The 20078-nt window shown below is 25.7% G+C and overlaps 2 protein-coding genes across 3 annotated transcripts; one reads left to right on the top strand and one right to left on the bottom strand.

Moving 5' to 3' along the window:
* Positions 1 to 1023: 1023 nt before the first annotated feature.
* LOC123271227 (ras-like GTP-binding protein RhoL) lies at positions 1024 to 5162 on the top strand. Of its 2 annotated transcripts, XM_044737495.1 has the most exons (6): positions 1024 to 1314; positions 1926 to 2157; positions 3954 to 4087; positions 4156 to 4270; positions 4696 to 4813; positions 4898 to 5146. In XM_044737495.1, exons 3-6 carry the CDS (start codon positions 3969 to 3971, stop codon positions 5098 to 5100), a joined length of 555 nt encoding a protein of 184 aa, XP_044593430.1. In that variant the 5' UTR covers positions 1024 to 1314; positions 1926 to 2157; positions 3954 to 3968; the 3' UTR covers positions 5101 to 5146. The 2 variants fall into 2 exon arrangements, with proteins under 2 accessions (XP_044593430.1, XP_044593429.1); XM_044737494.1 differs by lacking the exon at positions 1926 to 2157 and having other exon boundaries at positions 1025 to 1314; positions 4898 to 5162.
* A 357-nt stretch (positions 5163 to 5519) lies between these two features.
* On the bottom strand, positions 5520 to 19848 carry LOC123271215 (exportin-2). The gene is made up of 10 exons (XM_044737477.1): positions 19624 to 19848; positions 18653 to 18798; positions 17258 to 17596; positions 16791 to 17159; positions 14285 to 14768; positions 14024 to 14222; positions 13656 to 13916; positions 11804 to 12199; positions 9255 to 9730; positions 5520 to 5817 (listed from the first exon to the last, which is right to left on the bottom strand). The coding sequence occupies exons 1-10, from the start codon at positions 19706 to 19708 to the stop codon at positions 5675 to 5677; spliced, it is 2898 nt and encodes a 965-aa protein (XP_044593412.1). The 5' UTR covers positions 19709 to 19848; the 3' UTR covers positions 5520 to 5674.
* Between the last annotated feature and the right edge of the window lie 230 nt (positions 19849 to 20078).

Raw genomic sequence — 20078 nt, 5'->3', positions numbered from 1 at the left:
AGCTTGTTCAAGTTCTGGGTACCGCTTTGAAAATTTGGAGGTATAATTAGGCGCTAAAATTTAATATAAAAATTATAGTTTATGTCTTTGCAAAAAATATGTATTATTTAGAAAAGACTATTTCATTGGGTGGTACAATTTTTTTTACTTAAAATTCTATACCGTTTTTTTCCCTGATTGTTCAGTTTACGGTTTAGTACCTTTTTCATGAAAAAAATAGCTTCTATCGGCTATTCTCGACATGTCAACTTTTAAGTTAACAAAAATATAATTGTTTTGATTTATAATTGAAAAAACTTACAGAAATCAATTACTGTATCATTGAATAATTATAGCATGGGCATATTACTCATAGTAAATATAATGATTTTGTATAACAACAATTCGAAAAGTCTATTCAAGTACTGGTCTCTTTTTTATGTGTTCAAATACTGGGTACTTTACCTTACCATTGTTTCAAATTCAAATATTCACCTGTCGTACATGTTCTTAATACAGTATCCTTAAAATATAATTCAATCGTTACTTTCAAGGATCATTATCGATTTATAATTAAATAATTATTCTACTGATAATTCTTTTGTTTAGTTTTAAGTTAAGCAAATTAATTATTGAGTAAATCACAAATCTGCGGGCTATTTAAGGTTCTTCATTGTGGCATGCGCACTAGAATATCATGCCCCACTTGTCTTCATTAAAAACCAACGTGCGTTCTTATTCAATATGTATTTTTCATTACTAGTGTCGTCATTCTATCCGAGTTACCTTCAACAAGTCGTTACATTGACCTCGCTCTTGGATTTTGTTTATTCAATAAATTGTTTAATTTATGGCTAGTTAAAAAATAATTTAAAAAAAAATTATTGTCAATTTTTATAAAACAGAACAAATTAATTTGTAATTTTTAATTCGCTAATTAATGAAATGTGATGTATAAGTGCGGTGATCTGTGAGTTGTTATAAATTGTTTATAAATATTTAAATTTAGTTATTTTAATCAAAATTATTTAAATTTTTTATTTAATTTATTTTGTAAAGTTTTTTTTCTTTTTTTTTTCTTATGAGATCTTGTATTAAAAAATAATAATAAAATAGATAAGGAGTGAGTTATTGATAACGACAAAATTTTATGCCGCACAGGATGGAGATTGTGGAAAAAGATATGACACTTTAACTATACCATTTATAATCTCATTATTTCCTTTCTCTTTTAAGTAGAACTCCATTTTAACTAGAAATTAATAATATCATAAATATTTTATCAAAAATTTTTATGACCAATGATTGTAACAAAACAGTGATGTTTATTTTTTGGTAAGTCATACATGAGTCATACATTTTTTTTTTTTTTTAACAAAAGATTTATTTCTTCTCTTCTCGTATTTTTAGAAACATATTTTATATGTCTAAAATTTTTACAATTTCAAAGAATTAAAATTTTTCTAATTTAACGTAAATTTAAATCCGTTATTCGTGCTGAACTGCAAATTAAATTTTGGGAATAAATGAAAGATACACTTCTTTAAATTCATTTCTTCTTTTAAAAATATAAAACTTTTTTGGTATTTAATAAACTATGATATATTTCAGGTATATCCACATAGACTATTTCGCGTGCCTAATGCCAAAAGGGCGTATAAAAATTTTTTTTTGCCATTCTTTTTAGAATCGCTCGAAACGTAAAGATCTACAGAAAAAAAAAAATTTAACGCACTAACGTCAAAAGGGCGTTTAAAAAAAATCAGGATTTTTCAAAATTTCGAAAAACAGTCTTCAAAATTCTCCGGAGAAGGTTAACATTTTCGATGGTAGTAACTTTAATTTTTCATCATCTTGAACAGTTCAATGATTAAAAAAACATATTAATTAAACATTTTTTCGCGTACTAAAATGTTCATGTTTTTTATAAATTTCTTTTTTTTCAGAAGAAAATGTAGACGATGCAGATAGAGAAGGTGCAGATAGGAATTGCACCCCAATAAACTTCCCGTATTTTGATATTAGTTTTTTCTTGTATTTTTTAACTTCGAATAATTATAATAATTTCTTGCCCGCTATAGCTTTAATAAAAGATATATTTTCGTTTAATTGTATGCCTTAAGCGCGAGTTCAGGTATGCGCTCTACTCTCGTCTAAAAATTCAAACCATCGATTCCGGTGCGTAAAATTGTATTTAAAATCCATAATATGTATGTATAGAATGAAAAATATTTTATTACAAGTAAGAAATTATTAACTAACCGTTAAAAAATTTTTTGAGCTGAATATAGATCTGATGAAAACTCTATTTTCGAAAAACGGGGAAAAAACCAATAACTTCCCGATTTTAGAAAATTTTTTAGAAAATCTCAGAAGAAGACTCATAAGCTTAGGATCCTAAACGTGACACAATTTAGGATACTTTTATGACACCAAACCGAAATGAAATTAAAATTTTAGAAAAATATTGTCGCAATTACTCAGAGAAAAAATGTTGTAACAAATACTTTTGTGACAATTTTAGGATGCTTTTATGTAAAATTTTAGGACAATTTTATGAAAATTTTAGGATGCTTTTACGACAATTCTAGAATACTTTCATGACAATTTTACGATAGGATAGAAGTACCGATTTTGGCCATCTTAGGACCATTTTTGGCCACTTGATATTTTAGTGAATTTGTAAAAAATTTAACTATTCAAGTAGAATTTTATTAATTTATGAATTAGTACATTTATACGAATTGAATTCATAAAGTCTTGCACTTATAGAAATATTTATACAATAATTTGAAAATAAAGTGGCCAAAAAAGGTACACTGGCCACAAATGGTACTTCTACCCTACTTTTAGGACAATTTTATGACAATTTCCTAAAAGTATCCTAAAAGTACTTTTTACAACATTTTTTCTCTGAGTAATTGCGACAATATTTTTCTAAAATTTTAATTTCATTTCAGTTTGGTGTCATAAAAGTGTCCTAAATTGTGTCACGTTTAGGATCCTAAGCTTATGACTCGTTTTCTAAGATTTTCTAAAAAATTTTCTAAAATCGGGAAGTTATTGGTTTTACCCCGTTCTTACAGGGGTAAAAACAGTTTTATGACAATTTTAGGATATTTTTATGACAATGTCAGGACACTTTTATGACCATTTGTGGCCAGTGTACCTTTTTTGGCCACTTTATTCTCAAATTATTGTATAAATATTTCTATAAGTGCAAGACTTTATGAATTCAATTCGTATAAATGTACTAATTCATAAATTCTATAAAAATTCTACTTGAATAGTTAAATTTTTTACAACTCTGATTAAGAAATCTAATTTGAAATGATTTGAAATGACTTAAATGCAAATACTATATAGATATACAATTAACATGAAAGTAATCATTTCAAATTATCTTTCTGAATCACGGAAATTCACTAAAATATCAAGTGGCCAAAAATGGTCCTAAGATGGCCGAAATCGGTACTTCTACCCTATCCTAAAATTGTCATAAAAGTATTCTAGAATTGTCGTAAAAGCATCCTCAAATTTTCATAAAAGAGTCCTAAAATTTTACATAAGAGCATCCTAAAATTGTCATAAAATAATTCTTACAACATTTTTTCTCTGAATAATTGCGACAATATTTTTCTAAAATCTAAGTTTCATTTCAGTTTGATGTCATAAAAGTGTCCTAAATTGTGTCACATTTAGGATCTTAAGCTTATGACTCTTTTAGGACAATTTTATAACAAGTTTTTTTACACGGGAAGTTAAAAATTAAATGTTCTTTTGGTTTTAGATCACTAAATTTTCACTGTTCTGAAAATTAACTTGAGACGTACGCTCTTTTGGCTTTGGGAATTTTTTTTTCATTTTTAGGCTTAGAACATGTTTATAAAACGATGGGCATAAAAAATAAACTTATACGCCCTTTTGGCATTTGGCACGCGTTTTAATACCATCGAAACTTTTTAATTTTTTAGTTAAAAAAAATAAAAATGACTTCACGCATTAGACCTATAAAAATAACAGCCGTGGGTGATGGAATGGTTGGAAAAACGTGTTTGCTAATCACATACACTACTAAAAAATTTCCAACCGAATATGTACCAACTGTGTAAGTTATCGGAAGAATATAGTAAAATATATCCATCTTAACGATTTACTTCAAAGGATCATTTTTAGGTTCGATAATTATTCTGACAGTGTTAATGTTGACGGACAGGAATTTAATGTTACGTTGTGGGACACAGCGGGTCAAGAAGACTATGAACGCTTAAGACCATTATCATATCCAAATGTAAGTGTTTCCCTTTTTGCGCTTAATTTGCTTGCTAACTATGCAGATTGGCAAAAACTATAAATTTCCTGTTTTATCAATGCAAAAGTGGATTAATTATTTTTTTTTTCTTTTAAAAATCTATTACAATTATTTTTTTTAAAGAAGTGAGTGTTTAAATTTTCCAAACTTTTTTATTTCTCAACTGAAGAAATAAAAAATTTTCTTGTTTCTAAAAAGCAATTTTAGATGAAAATTCGCAAATTGTCTAATTAAAAATGTTTTTTTTTTAATCAAAAAAAATTTTTTTCAAGAAGAAAATTACTGAGAAAAATTTTATTTCTTCAGTTAAGAAATAATATTGTTTAAAATTTTCAACAAATCAATTTTTCTTTTTGTAAACGAAGCGTGCACTTTTGGATTTTCCAAATTTTTTTATTTTACAGACAGACTGTTTTCTACTGTGCTTCTCAATAACAGCAAGTAGTTCATTTGAAAATATTTTAAGCAAATGGTATCCAGAAATAAAATTTCACTGTCCTGATGTTCCAATTGTTCTCGTTGGTAAATTATTTTTTATCTCTGTAGAATTATTTATTTAACATACTTTATTAATGATTTCGATATTTTAATAATAATATTTTGCAGGTACCAAAGGTGATTTAAGAAATGATGATCAGAAAAATGTTATTTCATTAAATGACTGTAAAAAGATGAAGAAGAAAATTCATGCGTTTAAATATGTAGAGTGTTCAGCTAAACTTCAGGAAGGTCTTGATGAAGTCTTTTCGGATTCTATTAAAGCTGTTTTGAAGAAACCATCGAGAAAAAAATTTTGTTATTTATTATAATTATCATTTTATGTTTTTATTATATTTGCAGTAGAGTAAAGCTGAAAAAAAATTTTTCGCAGTAAAATTTTTAGCTTAAAAATTAAAAAATTAATTGAATTAAAAAAAAAAAATTATTAGATTTTTAATAGAATAAATTAAAAATATAATTGAAAAAAATATAAATATTAAATATAAAAAATATAATATTAAATATAAAAAAATATAATATAAAATATAAATGAAAAAAAATATTTTTTAACTATTGCAGTTTTGAAAAATTGAAATTAAATAAAACTATTGTGTAATAATTAAATTTTATAATCCTTGTATTTTTTTTAAGAAAATATTACTAAATAAATATACCAATAAATCAAAAAAATTTTATGAGAGTAAAAATTGTTTTATTAATTTGATATTACAATTTCTCCAACATTAATTATTAAAAAAAAAATAATTGTGGCGATTAAAAATTTTTGAAAATATTAATAGAATTTTAAAAGTACGAATCAGATTCAAAAATGCGACACTGATATGAGTAAATTAAAAAATAAAAAATAACCAGTTCTATTCTTTTAGAAGAACTTGAGACCATTCAAAGATTGATGCCAGCGGATTGAAGATAATTTTTTAGATGCATAGCATTGGGCGCTGGAAGTTGCTGTAATAAGCCACTCAGTTGTCCTGGTTGTAATTTACTGAGTCCTTGAACTAAATGTAATCGTACATCGGGAATCGCTGGAATAAAAATTTTTTTTTGGTTAAAAACTCTTGTGACATACGCCAGAAAAAAAAAATTTATTTTAAACCAAAAAAAAAAACTTATTTCTTACATTAGAAGAAAATATTTTTGTAATTTTTGAACATCTTTTAGGAAATCAAAAATTTTATTAAAAATAATTTTTAAAAATTTATCAATAATATTTTTTGATCATTAAATTTTTTTTTCTAATTATTGATATTTATTGATAACAGCATAAAAATAACTAATAGTCAAACTCCATAAATAATTCTTAAATTAAATTAAGATAAAAAATTTTTTTTAATTCTAAAAAAATAAAATTACTAAATAATAAAAACTAGCAACCTTGTAGTCACTATGTGACTGCCGTGACTTGTGAACTGTAAATAAATAAAATTTTGCTATATCAAATAATAACTTTTGTTGAATTGCTCTGTACTTTATAACTTTTGACGTTTTTAAAGATATAAGCTCATCTTGATGTTAAACTCATTAAGAGCTTTCATTTGAGTACCCACATGCATTTTGATATTTTTTATAATATACATTAGGGTGGCCCAAAAAAAACCGACTATTTTTTTTTTTTTAGTCTCGAGTGAAAAAATGTTAGTTTTTGATGTTTTAAGAGCCCTCTCCAAAGGACAGCTCAAAAAAAAAATTTTAAGAGGTCACTCCAAATTTTTTAAAATTTCAAAAATCGTAAAAAATCGAACTTTTTTTTTTTTTTTAATTTTTTTCTCGTTACAGTATAATTTTATAGACAAAAAAAAATAAGTTTCTGAAAGTTTCAGTTCAAAATTAAAATTTTGAAAGGTCGCTCATAATTTTTTTTTTTTCTTTAATTAGTCATATCGCCGACTTTAACTGTTGGGAGTGGTACGTTGGGATCTTTTTGGTTTGTAAAAATCTTAAACTACGCGGCAAGGTCAAATCTCAACCAAGCTGGTTTCTAAGACCAGCTTGGGATTCGAATCCACGCTTGGAAGTTTATTAAATAAAATCATTAAATTAAACAAAATTATTTTTTCTGTATTGTGCTTGATTTTTAGTTCATCTCGTGATGTATTTTTATCGATTATGGTACTAAATAAAAAAAAAAATGCATGGAATTTTAATTCGAATTGTAAAAGGTCGCTCGAAAAAATTGTCGAAAACAATGCACTAATAAATTGAAAAAAATTATGAGCAACCTTTCAAAATTTAAATTTTGAACTGAAATTTTCATAAACTTATTTCTTTTTAGTCTATAAAATTATGCCGTAACGAGAAAAAAAATTAAAAAAAGAAAAGTTCGATTTTTGACGATTTTTAAAAATTTGGAGTGACCTCTTAAAATTTTTTTTTTAAGCTGTCTTTTGGAGAGGGCTCTTAAAACATCAAAAACTAACATTTTTTCACTCGAGACTAAAAAAAAAAAAAAATAGTCGGTTTTTTGGGCCACCCTAATATACATATAGGTAATATATATAAATATATGAAAAATTGATGTGGGTACTCAAATGGAAGGTCTAGATGAGTGTAATATAGGGGTGAGATTATATCTTAAAAAAATGTCAATATTTCACAAGATATTTGTTAAATTGCACTGTACTTTCTCAAATATTGACATTTTTGAAGATATAAGCTCATCTTGATGTTACACTCATCAAGAGCTTTCATTTGAGTACCCACATGCATTTTGATATATTTTTCATATATGGGTGATTCTCTGTAAGGATGTTTTTTGCTGTGCCAGACATTTTTTTATTGGAAAAATTGTTATTCTGTTACCAAAAAAAATTTGTTACAAAAGTAAAAAAACATTTCTATTTAGAGCATTCAAAGCTAAAATGAAACAAATTTTGGTTTTTTTGCTATAAATTCGTAAACCACCGAAAAAACAGTCCCCTGGGCTGTCCCATTCCCAAAATTAAAACTTTGAGATTAAATTTTAAGTTATTCGTCCATAATATATAATTTGGTCCATAATGTTTATAAACTTAATTAGTTAACTAACAATCTTCTTCAATAAAAAGTACCGAAAATTAATTTGTTTCATTAAATTCATTAAACCAAAGTTTGTCCCAGGCATTTTAAGAGTTTTGCTCGTGAATAAGATAAAATTTTGAAAAAAACGCTTCGCTCTTCGATAGATAATTAAATTATCCATCGAAGAGCGAAGCGCTTTTTTGGAAAATTTTCATTTATTTATGCATAAAATCCGTTTTAAGATTCCATAAGTTGTACAAGTATGACAGAGATACTCTCGTTTGTCCAATAGAGAGCGAGAGAGAGAAAAAATATAAACCCTTCTTAAGAACAGCCCCCTGCCAGAAGTTCAAAACCAAAAAAAAAAAATCCAGCGTGTTATTTTACCTTTTGTAAGGTATATAAGGATCTAACTAGCCTTGAGTTAATAACCATAGGGCTGTTAGCGCTTTATCGCCATTTTATTTAGTGTCAAAGCACCGTTTATGCTGGAAATATGTGTCTGGGCCACTTCAAAGCTCAGTCCCCTGGTAGCTATTTTTATTTATAATTTATTTATAAAATTGGATCCATAAGTCTTAATATTATTCTAACTAATGTAAACATTGATTGAGAACTTGAAAAGTTGAATGCATTAAAATAGTTTGCTTGATTTTACTCAATTTAAAAAAAAAATCAGTCCCCTGGCAAACAGTTACCTGTCATGTTATATGGCAAAAGACACACAAATATAAATAAAACATAAATTAATTTGGCTGTTTATTTATTATTATTAAGTTGATAGTTTCGTAGCCCTTGTTAATTTTTTTTCTAATGAAATCAAAAATAATTTGATCGGACAATTTTGTACAGATTTAAGACGTCCTTACAGAGAATCATCCATATATCAATATATAAAATATATGAAAAATTGATGTGGGTACTCAAATGAAAGGTTTCGATGAGTGTATCATCGGGATGAGCTTATATCTTTAAAAATATTATTAGTTCACAAGATACAAGGTCATTTCCTAATTATGTATCTAGAGATAGAGCATTTTCGAATGCAGCCTAAATATTTATCATCATAAATTAACTATCGGTGAAAATGATATGAAATCTTGAAAAAGCACAAATTCAAGTCAAGACCTTTGCAATAACACTTTTTTTTTTTATTTGTTTTTTAAAGTCGCATAAACTACTAAGGTCATGAGCGACTACGATAGGGGGTAAATTTTTTGAGGTTGAACTCGTTTCACTTTTTTAGGCTGAGCAGTATAATACACTTAAATATTGAAAATATTCATTGGTGTACGCCGGGCTCGAACCCGGTCCAATGCTTTTTGGTAAGCAAGGCTACTGAGCACCGATAGGCTACTGAGCACCTTGCAATAACACTAAATTTCACTAAAAAAACTGATTTTATCATATGACTATCCTGGCCACTAAATTTCGTTTATTCTTTTAATAATATAGATTATCTTACCTTCCAAAGGATCTTTCTTCGGATTTTTGGCACAAATCAACTGGCTGTAAGCTGCTTGATAACCTTGATCATTATCAACTTCCGGTAGAAAATCGTCTCCGTTGACAGTATTGTCTTGAGGTAATTCAAAAAATTCAATCAAACTTGCTAGCAACTTTGGATAGTATACATTGTATGAGCTTTCGATCATCGCTGGACAATCTGTCAAGATATTTGAGATACCGACAGCCGCAATTTTACGGTCAATATCACCTGACACTTTTTGCAAGTCCACTATAATTAGACGTTCAACGATCATTCCAAACATCTGGGGCTGAATTTCGTCGATCAGTTGGATGAAGTTCGTTGGTCCGTATTTAATTACATAATATGCGAAGAACACTATTAAATTTTTCACGAACTTTGTTGTTTTACTAGACGATAATCTTTGAAATAGTAAAACGAATACTTGCTTTATGTACGGTTGGAGTACTTCACTAAAAAAAAAAAATTAAATTAAAATTAAATTTTTAATTTAAATTATTAAAAAAGGTAAGAACACTTATTATTGACACTCTATTTAATTTTAAAACTTTTATAATCACAATTTTTGATATTTCATGACAATTTTACATATTTTAAAAATTAAAAAATAGTAAGATTTAATTTTCAAGGGAAAATTAAATACCCAGTACTTGAACACTTATAAAAATGGGACCAAAACTTGAACAGACTTTTTGAAATATTGTAATACAAAATCCGTAAATTTATTATAAGTAATATGCGCATGTTATAATTATTCAATGATACAGTAATTGATTTCTGTAAGTTTTTTCAATTATAAATCAAAACAATTAGATTTTTGTTAACAAAAGTTGATATGTCGAGAATAGTAGATAGATGTTATTTTTTTCATGAAAAAGATAATAAATCTTAAATCGAACAATCAGTAAAAAAAATTGTATATCATCATTTTAAGTAAAAAAAACTGTACCGCCCAATGAAATAGTCTTTTCTAAATAATACATATTTTTTGCAAGAAAAAGAACTATGATTTTTATATTAAATTTTAGCGTCTAACTATACCTCCGAATTTTCAAAGCGGAAACCAGAACTTGAACAAGCTGGGGCCGTATAATTTTAACAGCACTCTAATCTCTAATAGGTTTATAGACTAGTGATCAGCATTGTGATTTGTATTAATTACTGCAAATTAAATAAGTTTTATAGCTAAAAATTAGTGTAGTTAAAAATTATTGAACGTTTTGAATTGAGTTTTTTTGATTTATAATTGAAAATTTGCTTTGTCATTCATAAAAAATGTAATTAAAAAATTAAATACATATATTTCTCATTTTTAAATAAACATATTAAATATTCATAGTTTTATTTTAAATATTAATCAATAATATGTTATAATTCTTTTGATATTTCAATAAAACGTTGAAAATTTTTGCTGTGCATGCTGCCATATATTTTATTAGTTCAACTACTGCTCCTGGAGTGTTCAATTACTGCGGCTTGTCAGAATTAATTGTTCAACTACTACTCTTTTCATAGTCTATCTTAAAAACGTTGTCAAAATATAAATATTAAATTATCTTAATTATTTTGCGCTTCAATCAATTCAAAATTAATTATAATTTCATTAAAATTACTAATTTGAACTAATAATTACATATTTATATTAAAAGTAGGGTCAAATACGTTTTACTTTGAAACTTGTTCAACTACTGGATACTTTACCTTATAAACTATTTACCGAAAAAAAATTTAATTTTTTCAAGTAGGCCAAAACTGCTAATACGTTTGTAATTTCTTAACAATATTGTTAAGAAAGACCTTATTTTTAAATCCAGATTTCTCAATGTTTTTTTTATGTAATTGCATTGCTTAAAATTATTTTAGATTATTTATAGTCTAAATAACAATATAATCATTTATTTATACTTTATCGAGTTAAAATTAATTTTAAAATAGCGGATGTCAATGATGGGGACACAAAAATTAACTTGCGTCAACTAACGACATAGGCCATAACGTAAGGTAACCCAACTCCCTCAACATACATATCAACGTATTAATGTTTACTTACTGTCATGTGATTTTATAAGAATCAAAGTATTTAAGACTAGAAAAAATTGCTAAAAAAAAACTGGAAAAAAATATAGAAAAGCTAGGTCTTGAACGAATTTAAAAATAATAAAAATTATTGATAGTTTTGCATTAGTCAGTAAAAATGATTATTGTTAATATAAATTTAACTGTAATAAAAGACCTGTCAATAATAGGGTCAATGGTATGTCAATAATCGGCTCTTTGAATTTTTTGCGCTGTCAATAATACATACACTTGATCTGTTGGTTTTAAGTTGATATAATAATTATTAAATTCTTTGCTATTAAAGTTAATTAATTAAATTATTTAAGTAAAAACAATGATTAAGCTGTCCTATAAAAAAAAGTTGACAATATTGAATTGAAACGCGATAAAAAAATTCAAATATTCATGATCATTCTTATAGTGTCAATAATGGGGGCTTTTACCTTATTTAATTATTATTAACTTACGGTGGAAAATGTTGTATGATCGCTTGCATCAGCAAAAAGCCTTCGTGGTCATTAGCTTTGGATGCAATCAATTTCTGGAAAACTCCCAACAACCCGCTAGTTTTATCTTGCGCAATTATTTGATGTGCTCCCAAATTAACGTACGCCTGCAATAAACGATTTAATGGATGTATGTTTCCTTGACGGTCGAACAAAGAAGGCGCTAAAAGGCAAGGGAATAATGCCATGTAACTATCAGGAACTTCAGGGCCTGTCCTTAACTCTAGTAACAATGCAAGGATTTGGAAAACGTATGGAATAAATTCTTGGATGTCTTGAGTAAGTATTCCTTGGAAGATTGGAAATAATACAGCTTCGAATGATTCAATGGCACCCATATTTGATTTACAAACAATCCTATAATAATAATAACAAAAAAATTAATTATTAATTAAAAATATTTTCAATTTTTATGGATAGAATTTTGCCTTAATTTTTGATATTACGGAGAAAATATTGGTTGTATAAAAAATTTTTTAAATAAAAGTTCAAAATTTAATTTTACAAAAAAAAAGTCTCATAATTTTTTCTTTAGATCAATAAAAAAGCCGCAATTGCAAAATTAAGATTTTCATAATTAGGAAAAATTTGGATCATCTATATTATTAAGAGAATAAGAAAAATTTTGTGTCTAGGATAGTCAAATGGTAGAATCCGTGTTTTTTCGTGAAAATTAGTGTCATTGTAGAGGTCTTGACTTAAATTAGTGCCTTTTCAAGGTTTCATTTCATTCTCACCGATAAATTAATTTATTATAAGTATTTAGGCTGCATTCGAAAATTCTTCATCTCTAGATACATAATTAAGAAATGACCTTGTTTCTTGTAAACTATTGACATTTTTTAAGATATAAGCTCACCCCGACAATACACTCATCGAGACCTTTCATTTGAATACCCACATCAATTTTTCATATATTTTACATATTTATATATATATATTTATAGATGAAAATTATATCAAAATGTATGTGAGTACTCAAATGAAAGCTCTTGATGAGTGTAACATCGAGATGAGCTTATATCTTTAAAAACGTCAATAGTTAAGAAAGTACAGTGCAATTTAACAAACATCTTGTGAATTATTGACATTTTTTAAGATATAAGCTCACTCCGACAATACACTCATCGAGACCTTTCACTTGAGTACCCACATCAATTTCTTATATATTTATAAATATGAAAAATATATCAAAATGCATGTGGGTACTCAAATGAAAGCTCTTGATAAGTGTTACATCGGAATGAGCTTATATCTTCAAAAACGTCAATATTTGAGAAAGTACAGTGTAATTTAACAAATATCTTGTGACTATTGACATTTTCAATGATATGAATTCACCCCGACAATACACTCATCGAGACCTTTCATTTGAGTACCCACATCAATTTTTCATATATTTTACATATTTATATACATGTATAAATAAAAAATATATCAAAATGCATGTGGGTATTTAAAAGAAAGCTCTTGATGAGTGTAACATCGGGATAAGCTTATAATTCTAAAAATGTCAATATTTAATAAAGTACAGTGAAATTTAACAAAAGTCATTATTTAATAATGCAAAATTTTATTAATTATAATTCAAAAGTCATGGCAGTCACACAGTGACTGCAAGGTTGCTAGTTCATTATGAATATTAATTAAAAAATTACGGTAAAAATATAGATCGTATAAAAACATCACAAGAGACAATTCTTGTAGAAAATAAAATTTTTCACAACTTTCTCATATAAACTTTTTTTATAAGACCAATGTTTGCGGCAAAAATTTTGAATTTAAATGCAAAATAGAGTGAAAAAATTATTACCTTATTGATAAACTGAGAGTTTCGAATAAGAAGTGATTGAAATTGGGACGACTGGGATTACCCGCAACAACTGTCAGTTTTTCAGTTAATTTTGGTAGTAATTCCTCGAGGTAAGGCAGTATATGGTCTTTCAAAACACCAAAACTACGCATTATTGCTTTCATCGCATATTCATTTTCATCTGAATTAGGCATTGATAAAATGTTGAATAATCCATTCAATAAATTCGATGCTAGAGGTAATACTTCTTCGACTTTAACTCTGTTAAATAAATAAATATTTAATAATTAATAGATTATATTTATTTTCAAATTCAATTTATTAAAAAAAAAAAAAATTACTAATTAAAAAAAAAAAATTATACTTACAAAGGTGAATGATCTGGATTTTTTAGTGACAGAATTTTATCAATAGCACACGCTGCGTATGTATGCACAACGATACTTGTTGCTCCTAAATGTCTAATAATGTCCGGAAGACAACTTACAACAATTTCACGAGGTAAAATTGATCGGAATGTCATGATAAACTTAATAGAACTTGCTTTAATCACTGGTAATTCATTAACTGAAAAAAAAAATGTTTTAATTTTTTAATTATTAAGTATTGAAATATTGAAAAATCCTTACCATTAGGTTTCGCTAATTCCGTTAAAATATGCTGGGTAGCAAAGTGTGGAATAGGCACGAATTCATTACTCTGAGTAACTCCATGTTTTTGCGTTTGTCCTTTACTCGCAGAACTAGTGACCAAGTAAATAACGGCGTCTTTTTTGCTCCAATTTTCTAAAGGTTTAGCAGCATATTCTTCCAATCGTTGCATCACATAGACACCGAAAATGTCCATTACTTTAGCGCCGTAATATTTGGCAAGTACTTTAACTAAATCACAGGCAGCACGACGACGTGTGTCTACGTCACTACCTTCAACGTCCCTGCGGATGTACTCCTCCGGATTGTCTTCAAATAGTTCACTGTCCGACTCACGGAATTCAATATTAGGTGTTATCAAATTCGTACATATGTTCCGCAAGGTTTCTGGATTTTCAAAGAGCTCACGATAGTGAGCGCGATCGGCAACAGTCACAAGGAATTGCAATGAATTAGATACTAGCTATAAATAAATCAAAATTATAAGTTTGTATTTAATATTAAAAGAAAAAATATTTAATTTTTACAGATGAATTTATGTAAAAATTACATATTTTATCTGCAAACTGGTCAGAATATTTTTTGTAGATTTTACAGAATTTATCTGTTAACTTCACAGCAAATTTTCTGAAAAATTTACAAATAAATTCTGTTTACAAATAAAATCTACAAGAGTATTATGTTATAGTTGCAGAATAAGTTCTTGGATTATAATTGAGTTCAATTATCAATAAAAATGTAAGTAATGATCCGTCAATAGTATATTTCAAATTTATATTACATGTGAATAAATAATTTCTTTTACTGATTGTGAAAAAATAATTTATCTAAAAGTACACTGAAAAAAATTAGAAAAATAAAAACTTTTGAAAAAATTATAAAAGTTTATATAAATTAATTTGCAACGATGCTGACCCAAGTAGCGTTTTTTAATTTATTTCGATAAATTTCTAAAAATAATTACAAAAAAAGTTCTGTCATAATTGCATATAAAGTTCTGTTATAATTACAGAAAAAATTATGTCATAATTACAAACTTAATATATAAAATTTACAGATTTAAAATCATAGAACTAACTATGTAAAAATAACATATTGAGTTCTGTGAATTTTACATGACTAGATTTACAGATTGAATTCTGTAAATTTTACAAATCTTTTTGAATGAAGCCCCAAGCTTATAAAAATTTTTAAACGTCTTTAAATATGTCAAAATCAATAAAAAATGTGCTACGAACTTTATTTGATAATTAAACAATAAAAATATACATTTTATATCCATATGCACATATTTATGCTCTTTATGAATTTAAATTAGTGTTTTGTGTGTTTTACTTAATGAATGTAGATTTTTTTTATAGACGAAATATATAATAAAAAGGGGAAAGCGAAAAAGAGTGCGCCGGTATCATGAGTCAAATGTGTGTGGCTGCGAGAGATTAGCCGCAAAGTTATATTGGGATTACATATGTGAATTTTTCATATATTTTATATATTCCACAAATATCAGAAGTAAAATATATATAAAATATATGAAAAAATGCGTGTGGGTATTCAAATAAAAGGTCTCGATGAATGTAACATCAGGATGAGCTTATATCGTTCTAAATACCATCAGTGGACAAAATACAATGTCATTTCTTAATTATTGACATTTTTAAAGATATAAACTCATTCTGATGTTCTCCTCATTGAGACCTTTTATTTGAATACCCACACTAATTTTTTATATATTTTACAAATATGAGAAATATATATATATATATATAAAATATAAAAAAATCATGTGGGTATTCAAACGAAAGGTCTCGATGAGTGTAACATCAGGATGCGCTTATATCGTTAAAAATATCATCAGTTACCAAAATACAATCTCATTTCTTAATTATTGACATTTTTAAAGATGTAAGCTCATTATGATGTTCTCCTCATTGAGATTTTTTATTTGAATACCCACACTAATTTTTCATATATTTTGTATATTTCACAAATATGAGAAATATAATATATATATATATATATATATATATATATATATATATATATATATATATATATATATATATATATATATATTTTTATTTTTATTTATTTATTTATTTATTTACTTCTGGTAAAAAATTCTATAGAGGTGCAAGAAGCACCTGTGCATAGACACCAGAAAAATATAATACATTTATAAAAATTAATACATAATATTAAATATATATATATATATGTATATATATATATATATATATATATATATATATATATATATATATGTATATAAAATATATGAAAAAATCATGTGGGGGTTTAAATGAAAGGTCTCGATAAGTGTAACATCAGAAGTGAATCCATCAAGTTCTGTTATAATTACAGACTCAATATATAAAATTTAGATAATTAAAATCACAGAATTTACCATGTAAAAATTATTGTAAATTTTAGAGCAGTTTTTTCTGAGTGTATATTATATGTAAATAAAAAAAAAATAAATTACCGTATCATTCTTAGCTTGCTGTCCAGTTTCATACAATAATTTCCAAATTGCCTCCAAAAACTGTGGTACGTATTTTTGAAACTCTTCATCGTATTTTTGTGCATACAAAACAATATTATCACAAACTTGTGACTTTAATTGCTCAATAACACCGGGTTCTTCATCCTCATCAGTCTGTAAGGCTGGTACATTAACTGTTAATAAACGATGAAAATTACTCATCCACGTATCCATATTGTCTTCAAAAAATTCTGGCAAATCTTGAAAATTCAATGAGTAAAATACTTTTGACAATATCGTCAATGAATTATAAATAACTTTAAGAGCTTCGGTATTGTTTGCGTGAATTTCTGTTAAATTCATGGTTGCCTAAAAATATAAATTTTTATTTCATTTTTTAAATAATAAACATTAAATTCAAAATAAAAAAAAAACAACTTTCGTTTTTTGTTTTTATTTATACTTACAAGAAATAAATCTGTGAGAGGCTTTGCAAATTTATCCAGCACGAATTTAATTTCTGTCCACAAGCTCTGGCTCTTGAATTCATAGCGATAACGTTTGAACAGTGAATGTGCAGTATGGAGCACACCGTTTATGATATGAAAATCTCCTGTGTTGAATTTTTCTACCATCTGATCAATTAAATCAGGCCATTTGTCCGGAAAATCATGGCGCCCGATTATCGATACAGCATCGGATAATTGCCTTTGGATCGAGTCAGGTGAATGCAACATCAAATTGACAATTAAGTTTTTAATTGTATCACGATCTACTGCGTGAATACGATCTGGTAAGTCTTCTTCCTGGAAAAATTTAATTATTTAATGATAATTGTTATAAAATAATAAATTAATATCATAAATAATTTAATATTTGTTTTTTCTATAGAAAAATTATTTATTAAAGATCATATATTTAAAATTAAATAATTTTTTATAATGTATTAACCATTAAACGTGTTAAATAATTTTTTATAATGTATATATATATATATATATATATATATATATATATATATATATATATATATATATATATATATTGTTAAATTGAATGAATAATTTTAAATAAAGTAATTTTCTAATAATCAAACCTTATAGAATTTTTAATGACCATATAATATCAAAAATAGCTATTTAATTTCTGAAATAACAGAAAAAAAATAGAGTCGCGATTCTAACCAATACCTAACTTTATCATGACATAAATAAAAATCAGCTTTTTAAAAAATAAAGTAATAAAAGAAAAAAAATTTTTTTTTTAATAATTTTATAATTTATTAAATAAACTATTGATAGGTAAACATAAGCGTGTTTGATTAATTAAAAAAAAAAAAAGAAATTAAATTCAGTTGCTTCAGTAAAATTGTTATTACAGAAGTTATTGTGAATTATATCAAAATTAGAAGGCATCTAAAAATTTTCAAAATATTCTTCAACAGTAAATAATTAAAAAAAATATGAGTCTGTACATTTTTAATTGTTTACCTTAAACTAAAAAAATACCAATGGTGTAATAAAAAATTAATTTGTTTAAAATTTTCAATTTTACTTTTTAGCTAAAAAAATAAAAAATTCAATTAGCCGACGTTCAACAATTTTGGAATTTTTTTTTGAAAAATTCAATTGCAAGTAAAAGATACTTAAAAAAAATTACACGCATAATTTTTAAAATTTTCTGCATGTGAAATTTTTTCTTTTAATTTTTTTGTAATGATTTTTTCAATAAAAAAAAACTAAAAATTTTTAAGGGTCGGCTAATTCAATTTTTATAACAATAACAGGTAGAAAATAATTATTAAAATTTGAAGACTTAAATTTTTAATTAAATATTTGTTAATAATAATCATGAATACTTACAACTTTCCAATTACGTTTAATGTAATTTTTAAAAGCAACAGCTCCAGCAACTCGAATAGTTGAATCATAATCTTGTTTGCCAATTAAATGCAGTAGAAGTGCTGGATAATTTTGATTTGTTTCAATGGATTCTAAAAATTTCTCAGCTTAAAAAAATAAGAATTCGTATTAATATTTTATTGATAATATAAAGAAAATTCAAGAGTCCACACAAATACTGTATTAACAATAATTAGAAAATTAAAGCTAGCACTGGATCATTTTTCAATTTTATTTAACAAATTTGTTCCAAAAATTATTATAAAAAAATTACATTTAACTTTTTGAAATTTCTACGTCAATTTTTTTTTTTCGTAATTTACTTATTGAAAATAAATTTAGCAGATATTCAATGATTTTTAGAATTTTTTTTAACAAATAAATTATGGCAAAAAAAAATTGACCTAGAAATTTAAAAAAATAAAAAATGTAATTTTTTTAAAATAATTGTTTCGAACAAATTTGTTTGTTAAAAAAAATAAAAAAATTCTTTAGTGACTGCTAACTTTAATGAAAGTTAATTTAGCATATATTTAATAATTTTCAAATTTTTTATAACAAATAAATTATGTTAAAAAAAATTGACATGCAAAAATTTTAAAAAATTAAAAATGCAATTTTTAAAAAATAATTTTTTGGAACAAATTTGTTTGTAAAAAAAAAAATAAAAAAATTGTTAAGTGACTTTTTAAAATTTTAAATTATAATATATCTGATAAATTATTTATGACATTAAAATTAGCAGTCGCTTGACCATTTTTAATAATTATAAATTTACTCTGAAAAATCATTTCTGAAAAATTGTATTTTTTATTTTTTAATTTTCTAAATGGCATTTTTTTTGACATAATTTATTTATTAAAAAATCCTTAAAATTATTAAGTACCTGCTGAATTACTTTTCATAAAAAAATAAAATAAGGTTATACATACCAGGACGACGAATATTAACGTCAGGACTGAGTGTATGTTTTAAATAACTACTTAACGTTAATACATTTCTCTCGTCTATTTCCATTTTTATTAAAAATTTCAATTGAAGTTTTTAATTAATTTTATTCCAGTAAATAATTTTTTATGATTTAAAAATCTTGTAAATAATAAAACATAAGTAATCTTGGTATACAATAAAGTTATGCCGGCATTTTCCGCCAATTCTTAGTTAAGTCGCAGCTGGTTTTGCGATAGAAGCGCTACCTACTTTAAAGCTTCTTTTATACGCTATAGTGTTATAACGATCCTGCAATCTTTATCGTAGGTTGTTAAAAAAGCGAGCTAAAACTCAATTATAGTGTTACCGTGCGCGGGAGGACATTTATACTGCCATCAGTAAGACCTGCGCAAATTGAATGAAAACGGAACGGGAAAACTTTGAATTTCGCGCCATA

Source organism: Cotesia glomerata, linkage group LG9, assembly GCF_020080835.1.
Source record: "Cotesia glomerata isolate CgM1 linkage group LG9, MPM_Cglom_v2.3, whole genome shotgun sequence".
Lineage (NCBI taxonomy): Eukaryota > Metazoa > Arthropoda > Insecta > Hymenoptera > Braconidae > Cotesia > Cotesia glomerata.
Note: the sequence above shows the minus strand (reverse complement) of the source record. Positions and strands in the feature narration are given on the sequence as shown.